Source organism: Trichechus manatus, unplaced genomic scaffold (genome assembly GCF_000243295.1).
Source record: "Trichechus manatus latirostris isolate Lorelei unplaced genomic scaffold, TriManLat1.0 scaffold00012, whole genome shotgun sequence".
Taxonomy (NCBI): Eukaryota; Metazoa; Chordata; class Mammalia; order Sirenia; family Trichechidae; genus Trichechus; species Trichechus manatus.
In genome coordinates, this window is record NW_004443948.1 from 14,240,550 (window position 1) to 14,256,269 (window position 15,720).

General features: G+C 34.5%; 1 protein-coding gene across 1 annotated transcript in view; it reads right to left on the minus strand.

Moving 5' to 3' along the window:
- The window catches only part of ROBO2 (roundabout guidance receptor 2), a 591,630-nt gene that overhangs the window by 68,679 nt on the left and 507,231 nt on the right, over window positions 1-15,720 (minus strand). The window contains exons 14-16 of the mRNA XM_023726649.1: window positions 13,439-13,670; window positions 10,616-10,740; window positions 5,706-5,877 (exon numbers count right to left, since the gene is read on the minus strand). Coding sequence (XP_023582417.1) covers window positions 5,706-5,877; window positions 10,616-10,740; window positions 13,439-13,670 — 529 coding nt within the window. The remainder of the gene's footprint in view (window positions 1-5,705; window positions 5,878-10,615; window positions 10,741-13,438; window positions 13,671-15,720) is intronic.

Below are 15,720 nucleotides of genomic sequence, written 5' to 3' on the forward strand. Positions count from 1 at the left end.
CACCCTTCAGCCAAAGATTAGACAGGCCTTTAAAACAAACAATAATACATGTAGTTCAACCACGTATATGAGACTAAATGGGCACACCAGCCCAGGGGCAAGGACGACAAGGAAGAGGGGACAGGAAAGCTGGACGAATGGAAATGGGGAACCCAAGGTTGAGAAGGGGAGAGTGTTGACACGTCATGGGGTTGACAACCAACGTCACAAAACAATAAGTGTCTTAATTGTTTAATGAGAAACTAATTTGCTCCGTAAACCTTCACATACAGCACAATTTAAAAAAAATTGTGTATAAACTCCCATTAAATCCTAGGGTGATCCCTGAATTAAGTATGCAGGAAAATGATTCCACAGAAACTGGTGGAAAGAAAAAGATAGAAGGTTGAAAGCTCTGAAGCAGAGATTTCAACTGACAACCACTGCAAAGAAGTTTGTGTTTGAAGTTAAAATCTCATCAAGTAAGGGGGACAGGTAAAAATATTAGGATTTTTAATGAAACCCCAGGAGGGCATGGCTTTGAAGTAAACATCAAGTCTTAACACTAAAATTTTGCCCCCAAAATTAGGGCAAAACTTAAACAGTTCCACACTAACAAAACATAAAAACAAGCCACCACAAGCTCAAGGCAGTAATGCCTGCTAGAATAAAACCAACACTCTTCAGAAGAAGGTAACAAAATTTCTATAGTATGTCATTTATAATATCTAGCATACAATAAAAAATTAATAGGCATGCAAAACAAACAAACAATAACACAAAACAGGAAATGTGACCCAAGGTCAAGAGAAAAAGTAATCAGCATAAATAGACTGTGATATGACACAGGCGCTGAACTTCGGTGAAAAGGACTTTAAAGCAGCTATTATGTTCATGGACTTAGAGGAAAGGTAGTCATAAGAAATAAACATATGGGTAATTTCATAATAATAATATTGTATTTTGGTGTTTATTACATATATAGAGTAAGAAGTAGGAGAAAAACAATGAGAGGGGAAATAAAGAATTTACATGGCTCTAAGATTCTTACGGGTCCCTGGTGGCACAGTGGTTAAATGCTGTAGCTGCTAATCAAAAAGTCAGCAGGTCAAATTCATATATAATATACAAATACTAGAGCAACTATTAGAAAAAAAAAAAGGGCATAGTTAATAATCCAATAAATTAAAACCAAACCAAACCTGTTGCTGTAGAGTTGATTCCAACTCATAGCGGCCTTATACGACAGAGTAGAACTGTCCCATAGGGTTTCCAAGGAGTGGCTGGTGGATTCGAACTGCCAGTCTTTTGGTTAGCAGTCAAGCTTTCAAACCACTGTACCACCAGGGCTTCAACAATCCCGTAGTGGATGTAAACTAAAATAATGAAAGTTACTTGATCCAAAAGCAAACAAGAAATTGGTAAAAAAAAAAAAAAAAAAAAGGACCAAAGACAGATAGGACCAATTGAAAACATACAGCAAGATGGCAATTCTAAGCCCAAACAAATCAATAATCACATAAAATATAACAGTCTGAACACTCCAATTAAAAGGTAAAGATTGTCAGATTGAAAAAATAAAAAATCAAGACCTAGCAATATAATGCTGCATTTCTTAAATAAAAGGAATGCACTTTAAACATGGAGAAACAAGGGTTAAAATAAAAGGATGGGAAAAAACAAACCATCCAAACACAAGATGGAGTGGCTATTTAATATTGCTATTGCTGCTGGCACCATTGAGTCAGCCCTGACTCCTGGCAACCCCATGCAAAATGGAACAAAATGCTGCCCGTTTCTGTGCCATCCTCATGATTGGTTGCAGGTCAGATGACTGTGATCCAATCATGGGCAGCCATGTAGTGCATTGTCCAGGAATCAAACCCGAGTCTCCGACATTGAAGGCGAGAATGCTGCCACTGAACCACCAATACCCTCAATAGTAATATTAGACAAGGAAATTTCAGGGTAAGAAAAGTCATCATAAAATGAAGAGGAACATTTCATAATAATAAAAGGGTTGAGAAGATATAACAAGCCTAAAAATGTATGCATTTAAAAACAGAGTAGCAAAAGATATAAAATATAAACCTATGGAACTAAAAGGAGAAATATCCATAAAACAAATCCCTAACTACAATAGATTTCCAAACTCTTTTCTTAGTAATTGATCGAATGAATAGGAAAACAAAAACAAAAAAACAGTAAGGACTGAATCATATTGCCAAATAATTTGATCAAATTGACATTTATGGAATATACCACACAAAAATAGAAATTTGCACATATTTTAAAGTACAAAGGAACCTTCACTAAGTTAGAATAAATGTTGGGACATATAAGACAAGTCTTCACATTTAAAGAGTAAGTTCATACAAAGCACATTCTCTGATCACACTATAATTAAATTAAAAATTACAAACAAAACATATCTGGAAAATCCCCATGTATTTAGAAATTAAACAATACATTCTAAATGATCTCTGTGATAAAACAGAAATCCTTAAGGAAAGTAGAAAATATTTTAACTCTATAGTGAATTAAAACATAAGGCATCAAAATTTATAAGATTCAACAGAAGTAGTAGTTAGAGGGAAATTCATAACTGTAAATGCTCACATTAGAAAAGAAGAAAGGTCTGAAATCATTGACATAAATTCATCAATTCATCTTAAGTATCAAAATAAAAGTAGGAGATAAAATAGCAAAAACCAAACAATTAGAAAAAAATTAAGAATGCCAATTGTTTGTACTTTGAAATGATTAATAAAATTGATAAATCCCTAAGCCTGATTTAAAAAGGAAAGGGGAAAGGGAAGAGAGTGAGAACATGATTTCCAAGTGTTTAAGAATAAAAGTGATGATGTTCCTATAGATCTTGTAGACATTCAATGATAATAAGGGAAAATTATCAACAATCATAGGCCAATAAATTCAACAACAGGGATGCAATAGACAAATTCACTGGTGGGCAAAAGAAATTTACAGCAAACAACACAAGAAGAAATTAAAATTCTGAATAGGCCTAGATACATATTTTTTTTTTAACTCACAAAGAAAACTCTAGGCACAGATAACATTTCTGAATTACAGAAAATATTTAAGGAAGAAATAATACTAGTCCTATGAAATCTTTTTTTTAAGGGATCAGGGTGGGACAAGCAGTTTGCGATCTGCTGCTAAACCTAAAGGTTGGTGGTTCAAACCCATCCAGCCACTCACCGGAAGGAAAGGCCTGGCGATCTATGTGCTCTATAAAGACCACAGCCAAGAAAACCTTTGGAGCAGTTCTACTCTGTCAAACATCGGGCTGCCATGAGCCAGGGGCCATCTTGACAGCAGCTAACAACAACAACAAATGAAGTCTTTTACAGAATATGGAAGAGGAAAGAACACTTCTCAACTTACTTTATAAAGCCAGCATAACTCTGAAACCAAACTCTGACAAACAGAAGAAAACTACAGATCAATATTGCTCATGAACATAAATGCAAAGTTTTTTACCAGGTGTTAGCAAATCAGATCCAGTAAAATCTGTAAAAAGGATAATGTATCATGATCAAGTGGGATTTACCCCAGAAATGAAAGGCTGATTTACCTTTGAACGCCATTCAATAGAAAGCACCATATTAACACAAATAAGTAGAAAACATAATTACCTGAATATACTTAGAAAAAGCATTTGAAAATTATTAAAATTAAGTGAATTTAGTAAGGTCACAAATGTTGTTGTTTTTAGGTGCCTTGAGTTTGTTCCAACTCATACAGACCCTATGTACAACAGAATGAAACATTGCCCAGTTACAAACAAATGTGTAAAATTAAATACACACACACACACACACATATAATATAAAACAATCAGAAAAGGAAATTTAAAAAATTCGCTTACAATAGAGTCAAAAATATCAAATACTCAGAAAAAAATTAAAACAAATATTTTTCTGGAGAGAAAGAATCAAAATTAAAATGTTGACTCTTTCCAATTAAATGTACAGATTCAACTCATTTTTAATCAAAATTCCAACTCTTTTCAGTAGAGATTGACAAGGTAGTTTGAAAAGTGCATGGAAAAAGAGAGGATCTAGAATAGTAAAAACAAATTTGCAGAAGAAAACGGTGGAATATTTACTCTATCGGACTTCAAGGCTTACTATAACTACAGAAATCAAGACAGTGTGGTTTGGCATAAGGATAGACATACAGACAAATCAAATAAGATATGGAATCCAGGAATGGCTTCGCACATATATGGTTAATTGAAGAAAGTAAAGTCTTTTCAATAAGTGGTGACTGCATACACAAATGAAAATAAATCAACCACAACCCTCAACCCTCCAACCACATATTACTTTGAGATAAATTATAGACCTAAGCATAAAAGCTAAAATTATAAAGCTTCTAGAAGAGCATATAAGAAAATATGTTTATTGGGAATTAGACAATAATTTCTTACACAGTACTAAACATAAAAGAAAAATCTGATAAATTGTACTTTATTAAAATATAAATCTGCTGCTCATCAATAGACATTATTAAGAAAATAAATAGGGAAGACTTAGATTGGGAGAAAATATTTGCAATAATGTATATGACAAAGAACTTGTATCCAGAATAAATAACTCTTATTAATCAATAACAAGAGACAAACAACTCAATTTTTACAAGCTGAAAGAATTGGACAACTAACAAAAGAAAATATGCAAATGACCAACACGCATATGTAAAGTTACATAACAGTATTAGTCATCAAAGGAAATGCAAACTAAAATCACAATAAAGTACCATTTTACACTTGCTAGAATGGCTAAAATTACAAAACTGCCAACATCTTTGATGTTGGTGATGATGTAGAAAAACTGGAAGTTGTTTGCTTTGCTGCTGGGAGGATAAAGTGATACAACAGTTTGGAAAATTGTTTAGCAGTTTCTTATAAATTCAAATTATATCAACTCTATAACCAGAAATTCTACTTCTAGGTATTTCTCCAAGTGAAATAAAAACATATGTCCTCAAAACGACTTACACAAGAATGTTCACTCTCTCAATAAAAAGTTGGATAAATAAAATATGGTATAATCACACAACTGAACACAACTCAGCAATAAAAAAAATGAGTTACATAATACATACATGGATGGATTGCAAAAAGTGAAAGAAACCAGACACAAAATACGATAATACTGTGTGATTCCATTTATATAAATTTCAGGAACAGGCAAACATAACCCATGGTGGTGGTAGGAAAGAATTTTATGCAATAATGATGATAAATTTAATAAGGATTTCTTCATTGGAATAGTAAATTTGGATTACAAAGTTTCTTTGACTTGTTTCTAGTTAATTTTTTAACTATTTGGGGCTAAGAAGAAGTGTATAGATTGGAAACATAATGCACAATCTTCAGGAGCTCTCATTTTCTATTATATTCCAATGGTGTCAAAATCACTACTGGGGCTATTGATTAAAAATAATTTTCAAATTAACTTTCAGTATTTAAATGCTTAGTGATTATAATTTTAAGAAGTTTATGGGACTCTTAAGAACATGAGAAATTGTACTGAGCATTGTTGTAAGAAACCCTAGTCCCTTAACCCATTTGCCTGTTCGCTTTCATTAATATGTACCTATCAGTCATAACTGTTAGGATGTAGACTCAAAAAACTATTATGCCTCTTCATCAGATGACTAACTCTAAGGCATAGACCACCTAGATTGGTACTCACCAATTATTATTGGCTGTGGCTCGCTTTTTACTCCAACCCCTGCACTGGTACTAGCTGCAACTTCTACTCGATATTGAATACCCGGGAATAATCCACCAATTATAACAGATCGAATGGCTGCATCCACGGTTTTGTTGATATGGAATCGAGTTTCATTACCCAAACACCAGATCTACAGAAATAGAAAGTTAACAACAAAAGAACATGAAATTATCTTTTCTGGTAGTTATACTACTATAATTGATTTCTTTTTTTAATGGTGTCCAGTCTATTTTCTAGGGTTGTATAACCCAAAAAAACCAAACACATTGCTTTCAAGTGATTTTGGTTATAAGTGTTTGCAAATGGCTTTTCTAAAGCTCACTTTCTGAAGTTTATTTTCGTGTGTGTGTGTATTAAAGTATTGACAACAAGGGATTCTAAACCTACACCATGTTCATTTAAATCTTACTGTCAGCACTGAATACTCATAGTGAGTTATTTAGAAAGCAAAATGATTCCCTTAACACTTCTGGAAAGTGGTCTTTGGTTGCAAATGGCATTTTGGTTATGGGTTAAAACACGTAATTTCCTCTGCTTAATTTACTTATCAAGATTTATTATGCATATAATCTATAAAAATATGGTGATTACAAGTTATAATATGTAAGGTATATAGGTGTACATCTAAGTAATTTATATTTCATTTAAGAAAATATTAACTTACACAGAAGCAGTTAACAAGATTAATTGACCTAAATTATAGGTATTGACTGGGATGAAATTAAAACCAGTATTTACATTGGCAGTAATAAATCTTAATATTGATCAAAACATATATACACACACATGCATGCACGAGGACGAAGTGGTGAAAAGTCTTTAAATGTTGGGAAAGAAAGGCTTTTGCTTTATGCAGGAATCAAATTTTATGGTATATTTTCTTCTGAGATATGGAAATCTGTTACCATAAAATGTGTTCTAAAAGAATTCCACTGTGTACATATATCTGTGTTCACATTATGTATTATTTCATGTAGGAACACACCTGGTTTGTTTCTGAAACAGGTAAACGCTTGAAACTTCTTCTGTAAAATAATTTCTCTGAATAGTATGTTTTTGTTATTTACAATATGATACCTGTGTTCCTAATGGAAGAATATTGAGATCTCACCAAAATATACACTTTGCTCCCAACTATGATGGTCTCTAATGAGTGAGAAACTTTACAACTTAGGTAAAAATACATCAGTATTTATCTATAGGATGTTTAGTTACAGACTGTACAAAAATCAATTCCTAACCTCATTAAAACACATCACACACACACACACACAACCATAGTGGATAATGCTTTTCTTCTAAAACAGTGTGTCCTAACACTTGTAAAACTTTAGGATCTACATAATTACGCTATTTAAAAAAAAATTCTTATATTTCTTATGTTTTTTATAATGTGATTTTTTAAAAATAAGTGCTTATGCTCATGATGTCCATTTGCTTCAGCAAGCTGATCTTTATTTCAAGAAAATTCTATTTCAAAATTGATCATTTTTTTTCTTAGAAATAACAATATATAATCTACAATTACATACTTTGATTGAGATTACTCAGCTTTATTTCATGTACCAATTATGAACTCTTGGGTAAGGAGGAGTGTCTAGTTGTCTGTTCTATTAGATCTATCTGGTATGTTACTGTTGGAATTCTGTAAATATTTATTAGTAGCAGAAATCATAGTTTTGAATTTTTACAAGATTTAATGAAGTGTTTTACACTCATATATCGTCTAATCACATCACAATTAAAATTTCACAAAGTTAGACATATTTTTCATTGTACATAAATATCAAATGATGGCAACGATACAATAGATATATAGGTATATCTTGTCATTTTATTGTGCTTTGCTTTATTGCACTTCACAATTACTGTGTTTTTTACAACTTGAAGGTTTGTGGCAACCCTGTGTAGGGCAAATTTATCAGCGATGTTTTTCCAACAACATGTGCTCACTTCATGTCTCAGTGTCACATTTTGGTAATTCTCACAATATTCCAAACTTTTTCATTATATCTGTTATGGTGATCTGTGATCAGTGATCTTTGATGTTACTATTGTAATTGTTTTGGGTCGCCACAAACCATGCTCATATAAGACGGTGAACTTAATTGATAAATGTTGTGTGTGCCCTGACTGCTCCATCGACTGGCTATTCCCCCATCTCTCTCCCTCTCCTCAGGCCTCCCTATTCCCTTAGACATGACTATATTGAAATTAGGCCAATTAGTATCTCTAACAATGGTCTCTAAGTGTTCAAGTGAAAGGAAGAGTCACACGTCTCTCACTTGAAATCAAAAGCTAGAAATGATACAGTGAGGAAGGCATGTCAAAAGCTGAGACAGGCTGAAAACTAGTCCTCTTGTACCAGTTAGCCAAGTCATGAATGCAAAGGAAAAGTTCTTGAAGGAAATTAAAAGTTACTACTCTAGTGAACACAAAAATGATAAGAAATCAAAACAGCTTATTTCTGATATGGAGAAAGTTTTAGTGGTCTGGATAGAAGATCACAACCAGCCACAATGTTCTTAAGCCAGAACGTAATCTAGAGCATAGCCCTAACTCTCTTCAATTCTATGAAGGCGAGAGGTGAAGAAGCTGCAGAATAAAAGTTTGAAGCTATAGCAGAGATTAGTTCATGAGTTTAAGGAAAGAAGACATCTCCACAACATAAAAGTGCAAGGTGAAGCAGCACATGCTGATGCAGAAGCTGCAGCAAATTATCCAGAAGATCTAGCTAAGATAATTGATGAAGGTGGCTACACTAAACAACAGATTTTCACTGTAGATGAAACAGCCTTATATTGGGAGAAGATGCCATCCAGAACTTTTATAGCTAGAAAGGAAAAGCCAATGCCTGGCTTCAAAGCTTCAAAGGACAGGCTGACTCTCTTGTTAGGGGCTAATGCAGCTGCTGACTTTAAGTTGAAGCCAATGCTCATTTACCATTCCGAAAATCCTAGGGCCCTTAAGAATTATGCTAAATCTACTCTGCCTGTGCTCTATAAATGGAACAACAAAGCCTTGATGACAGCACATTTGTTTACTACATGGTTTACTGAATATTTTAAGCCCACTGTTGAGACCTACTGCTCAGAAAAAAAGATTCCTTTCAAAATATTACTGCTCATTGACAATGCACCTGGTCACCCAAGAGCTCTGATGAGATATACAAGGAGATTAACGTTTTCATGTCTGCTAACACAACAACCACTCTGCAATGGGGCAAAGAATAATTTTGAATTTCAAGTCTTATTATTTAACAAATACATTTCATAAGGCTATAGCTGCCATAGACAGTGATTCCTCTGATGGATCTGGGCAAAGGAAATTGAAAACCTTCTGGAAAGAATTCACCATTCTAGACGCCATTAACAACACTTCTGATTCATGGGAGATGGTCAAAATATCAACACTAACAGGAGTTTGGAAGAAGCTGATTCCAACCTTCACGGATGACTTTGAGGGGTTCAAGATTTCAGTGGAGGAAGTAACTGCAGATGTGGTAGAAATAGCAAGAGAACTAGAATTAGAAGTGGAGCCTGAAGATGTGACTGCACTGCTACAAACTCATGATAAAACTAACGGATGAGGAGTTGCTTCTTACGGATGAGCAAAGAAAGTGGTTTCTTGAGATGGAATCTAATCCTGGTGAAGACATTGTGAACATTGTTTAAATGACAACAAAGGATTCAGAACATTACATAAACTTAGTTGATAAAGCAATGGCAGGGTTTGAGAAGGTTGACCCCAATTTTGAAAGAAGTTCTACTGTGGGTAAAATGCTCTCAAACAGCATCATATGCTACAGAGAAATCTTTAGTGAAAGGAAGAGTCAATCAGAGTGGCAAATATCATTGTTGTTTTATTTTGAGAAATTGCCACAGTCACCGCAACCTTCAGCAACCAACAACATCAAGGCTGATCAGTCAGCAGCCGTCAACATTAAGGCAAGCTTCTCCACCAGCAAAAAGATTACGACTCACTGAAGGCTCAGATGATGGTTAGCATATTTTAGCAATACAGTATTTTTGTAATTAAGGTATGTACGTTTCTTGTAGAGATAATGCTATTACACACTTAGTAGACTACATTATAGTTTAAACATAACTTTTATATGCACTGGAAAACCAAAAAATTCATGTGACTCGTTTTATTATGATATTCCTTTCATTGTAGTGGTCTGAACCGAACTTGCAGTATCTCCAAAGTATGCCTGTATAATGTTTCTAAATAGTGATATATTTACCACTTGAAATATGAGACACTCAACTGTTTTTATGTCAGTTTTGTCAAACTTTGTTTTTTTTAACATTCTATTTTTTTTTAATGAAATTTTATACAGAACCTCAATAAATAGATAAACAAAAAAACTTATGGGTGGGAACTGGTGATGCCCATCCTCCTACCCCTGCCTACTGCTGTCCTACCCCTCCTCACTGCGTCCTCTAAACCCTGAAGCACTTTTTTCTGAGACCACAGTTTTAAAAACAACTGTCCTAAAGCCTCTTACACAGAACTCCAATAACAAAGGTAACAGCAGTTCTTGGGATGAGGGCTTCACTTCTCACCTATACCTCATCTCTCTAAATTCCCCAGGTTCTAGAATCACACTATAAAGAAAACCATTCTACTGTTGTGATTTAATTTGTGAGTTTGTGTTACATAGATGCGACCTTGGAGTTAGGCCCTAATCCTTTATGCATTTGTTTTATTACATGTCACACAAGGACATTATCATAGTCAAGTAAATAATCACTTCACATTTAAACTCCATAAGAGGGCCATCAGAGACAAGCCTCATCCATAGGACCCTGGGACACCTCTGGGAATCTTTATCTGTGAGCCTTCCTTTTTTACCCAGGCCCTACCTTGTATTCTTGGATAATTCCATTCTGATGATCCAGAGGAGGAGGATCCCAGGAAACACTAATACTTGTGCTATTGTGGCTTCCAACTGTCAGCACAGTGACAGACTGTGGAGGGGCACTTGGGGCTGCAGAGGGAGCAATTAGAAGAAACACAAATGGTAAGTTTTGGGGTGCATTAAAGCTGCTTACAGAATATGAATATAAAGATAGGATACATAAGCTTCTGGCTTCCAGTAGTTCTTAATTTGCATATAGCATACAACAGTGACACTTTTGAAAAAAGAGTATTTAAATATAATGGAGAGATTTAAAGCAAATGCAACAGCTGTGGTAATATGCATTCAATAGTAAATTTAATAGCCAATAGTAAATTCTAATGAGTGTTTTCTGGGCTAAGTGCCTTGACTTAATTCTCACGATAACCTCAGAAGGTAGAAACAATGCTTATCTCAGCTTTACAGATGAAGACCAACAGATGGTTACTTTAACAGCCTTCACCAAGTCAAACAGTAAGTCAGGATTTGAACTCAGGTCTGTCTGATTCCAGAACTTTGGTTCCTTCAACTCCGATAGGTTGTCTTTCTAAAAAATACACTGCTATCAAAAACATTTTGAGAGGATATTTTCCAAAATTTTACCAGTAGTTATCTCTGAGTGGTGGCATTATTAACAGCTTTTTTTTTTTTTTTGTATTGTTTCATGTTTTATTTAATAAATAAAAATAAAAACAGCTTTAATTTTCACAAACACAGGAGGAAAATTCTTTCATTTTCATATTGGGCAAAATGATTGATGGTGATAAACTGACCTCTAATTTAAGATTTAAAACTTATTTTATATGGATGGGCAAAGAAATCTGATGGTATAAATGAAAACAGTTAATGCTGTGTCAAATGGCAAATTAGCAGACTTTAATTTCCTACAATAATTCTTTCCCTTTATGGTTTCTCCTATAACTAATTACAACCAGAAGGAGAAAAGGTGAGTGAGAAACTGTTTCTGGTTTTAGATTGTGCATTTGAGAGCTGAGAAATAGTAATTTTTCAGGAAAAAAATTCTTTTTAGTGAATCTCTGGATTTAAAACAAATGTAGGAAAAGCAAACTCAGAAAACTATTTAAAATCCTCTTTGACAGCTAAAATATCAAAGAATTTTGCGGTATCAAAGGATTTTCATAGGAAAGGCTCAATGCTTTAAAACTATACACAGTTTAGTCCTTTAAAAATATGTTAAATGGAATCCTAAGAAATATTTTAAGAGCCTGCCAGTAAGGATTCCCATGTTTGGTGAATCTGTCATAATGACATATTTCATTGAGATCTGGCCATATTTGCATTGAGATGGGACACACACAGACACATGTTAACACAATACTGCTCTTTACTATTCCTCTATGTGATAATATTGCTCCAAATATGGCACAATGACATAAATTCAACCACTTGTCTACCAGCTCTGTAGTTATTAAGTAGACCACTTTGAAAAAATACCACTTCTCAAAACTGGTTTCTCATTTGCCTGGCTGCTGGCTTGGAGAGAGCACCATGCCTGCTTCCTGACAGGTCAATTATTCCGCACTCAGCTTCTTTCTACAGATGTGAAGGAACCCAGAGCTCCAGCTGAGTTCCATTTGTTACCTTCACAAGGCCACAGAAATAGGAGATGAATGCATATTGAATGGTGACAAACGTCTGATCCAGAGGAAGAGTCTAGCTACACTGAAGTTGATTTTTGGAAGTGTGCTTCAGATGTAGCTTTCCATACTAAATGTATCCACCCCACTTACTAGCACTACAATTTTGCAGCGTAAAGTAAAATTAAATTGTGAATAAATAACTTATTAATTTTTGGTAACTTTCTCCTATTGTTTACATACCCTAAAAATAGACTAATGATGCCTTTGAAAATATTAACTTCTGCCCATGCCAGTATTTTACACTGTAAACCAAGTGAAGACAATATTTTCTAAGAAACATATACTTTAAAAGCTCTTGGTCAAACAGGAACATGTACATGTCAGCATGAGAAATCTACACACTTTTTTTAATACTGCTTTTAGATCATGTTATATACAATATGTTTAGAGAAAAGTCTTTTTATAAGAGTTATGCACATAAAATATGGACAAAAGCAGAAAAGCAGGGGAATTTATATATGACATCTGACTTTGGTTACTCTGATGGTGCCATGTATTATAAGCCTCTCCTTTAGTGAAGGAGACACTGGGAAATGGACTGGTTGAAGCCTACATTAATTTCACGTCCATTATATTAAAGTATCATAGGCCAGAAAAGTTCCACAGGAGAGGGGGGAAAAAAACTTCACTAAGAAGGAAAACACTGCAAATATGCAAGTGGGCTTCTGGGTTAGACTTTATGGGTCAGACCAGTAGAAACCACAGAGAAATTCTCTGTAGGCCTATAAAAGAAAATGTCATACTTTATAACACCAAAGAAAGAGAAGTCACAATGAATAGCCTGTGTTCTTGTGTTTCCTACAGCCAGTCATCTAATGAAGCTAAATGATCTAAAACTCACATAAAAAATTTTTTAAAAATCCAGTCTACAGACAAACATAAGATTTGGGACAAATATTTAGTTGAGAAAAATTCCAAGTATTTGAATGTCTTTATTTTATTATTATTTTTTTGAGCCGTCACAGTATTCTATGGATTTCTCAGAATAAAATGACAAAATGACACTTCCAAAGTTCATTCTTAGATTCTCTTTCTACTCGTCTAAGGAAGATGATAAACCAGTATTGCCACAGAAGTTGATCTGATTATGGTATAGTTTGGTTTATGTTAGAAATCTGAATACTGACCCTCTTCAGTGGTACGGACTATTTTAGATTCACTATCCATTCCTTGGAACTCATTAAAATATGGTCGAACTTTAATTTCGTAAGTCACTCCCTTTTTCAGATTGACTAAAACAGCATTTCTTTCGGTTGGGACTTTGGCATCTAAATTCTGCCATGTCGATGTGGCCTGGAGGCCCGAAGTCTGACGATACATAATCCGGTAGCCTTGAATAAACTGGGGCTGGCGATCGACCTGAAAGACACCAAAGAACATTTGAAACCGAATGGAAATATTTCAGACGTAACATTGGATCCATCCTCTTTTCTTTTGTCCCTATTTCAGTCCTCATCAACTATCAACCAAGTGGCCCCCTGGCTTTCTAACTCATCTCCCTGCTCCTGATATCCAATTCTAACTCTGAGTTCATATTGCCCCGAAGCTATTTCCAAAACAGAGTGGAACATCTCTCTTTTTCCTGTTTAAAATATCCCACAGTATCCAAGATGCCTACATAACTGATGCAAATTCCTAGGTCTAGTCTTGACAATTCCCTAACTTTATTTCTTATCTTTACTATCTGTTCGTCAGTTTGTCATACGGTGGTGGCTCACCCATTGTTGTGATACTGGAAGCTACCCCACCAGTATTTCAAACACAAGCTGAGTCACCCATGCTGGACAGGTTTCATTGGTGCTCTCAGACTAAGACAGACTAGGAAGTCCTGGTAATCTAATTCTTAAAATCAGCCAATGAAAACCTTATGTATCACAACAGAAAATTGTCTGATTTGCTTGCTTTGGACACATCACCAAGAGGAATCCATCACTAGAGGAGGACAGTGAGACGCACTGGCACAATAGATACAATGATGAATTCAAATACACCAGCAATTGTGAGGATGATGCAGCAATTGTGAGGATGATGCACTTCATTCTGCTGTACATAAGGTCGCCATGAATCGGACTCAACTACAGCAATCCGTTTGTCCGTCTGTCTAACTATTTCAGATCTGCTTTCTTTTTTCTTGTACTCAACAATTTCTGTTTTTGTGGCATTATATGCAATGTGCATTTCGCCAAAAATTTCCATTCTTATTCCTTGTCTAATCCCTAATAACTTTACTCCCTCGAGATAAATTTTTTGAGTTTCTACTAATAGGAATAGGTGTCAGGAATTTTGATAAATTCTGGGGATAAAATAAGGAATTAAAATAGAGTCAGTGTCTGCTCTCATGGTGCTTAGAATACAGGCAGAAGGTGATGCTTATCCAATAATCCTCCAAACTGTGTTCAATCATGACAAATAAACGAATATTAAGATTAATGTACAAGGAGCAAGTGACTGAATGAGGAAGGGCAGACAAGGTTTCCCTGAAGCAATGACCAGAACAGAGATGTGCAAGAAGAGTAGGATTTATCCAGGAGGGAGAAGAATAGGGACAGTATGTTTGAAATCCCTGTGGCTGGAGAAGCGTATAAGAGAGATTAAAAGTCATGGAGCTACAGCATATGTTTTAAATGCACATGAAATGTTTACACCCATTAACAAATACTAAATGAAAGACTATTACTAATTTGCCAGCCTCTGGCTCCTTCAATAATCCCACGATTGACACAGTTTGACAACTTCATTGATCTCTCCATTTATTTAAGGTACAGATGATAAGTAACTTGATTTAACAAAGATCTGAGATTTTGAGTCTAAAAGCTGGTATCAAATACATCTGATGGGCAAATGTCATGTTACCTATATTTTCACAACAATTAAAAAAAAAAACAGAACTTCTGAAAAGTATTTTTGTTCACTTTTATAAAAGTTATATAAAGATGAAATACATATAAATGTAAGATAAAAATGAACACTCTTTGTTGGCATTGTACTGTCATTAAGCAGTCTTTGTTTGAGTTGTACTGTTGTTTCATCTTCAGAAGGCCAAGAGTTTTTAGATTTTAAACAACGTTTAGTGCCCTGCCATGCTCCTAGAAATGACTGATTTAAACAGAAATTATTATAGCACCTTTTCCAATTTATATGCTGTATCATAGCTTAACAGTTATATTCTAAGGGGTCTTGACATAGTTAACTGTCAAATAAAGTGTCAAGATTAATGGAGAAGAGATGGAACACCCTCATTTTGGGAAGACTGAGGAGAAACAGGAATTAGGGAATGTGATGATGGAGATGGCTATTTATCTTCAGCTTTTAAAAGATTCCTTTATCCAGTTGTCAGCATATTATACAAAAGAAGTATTCTTTCTAAATCAACTTCTAACATTTCTTCTTTAATTGTATCATTGTTATA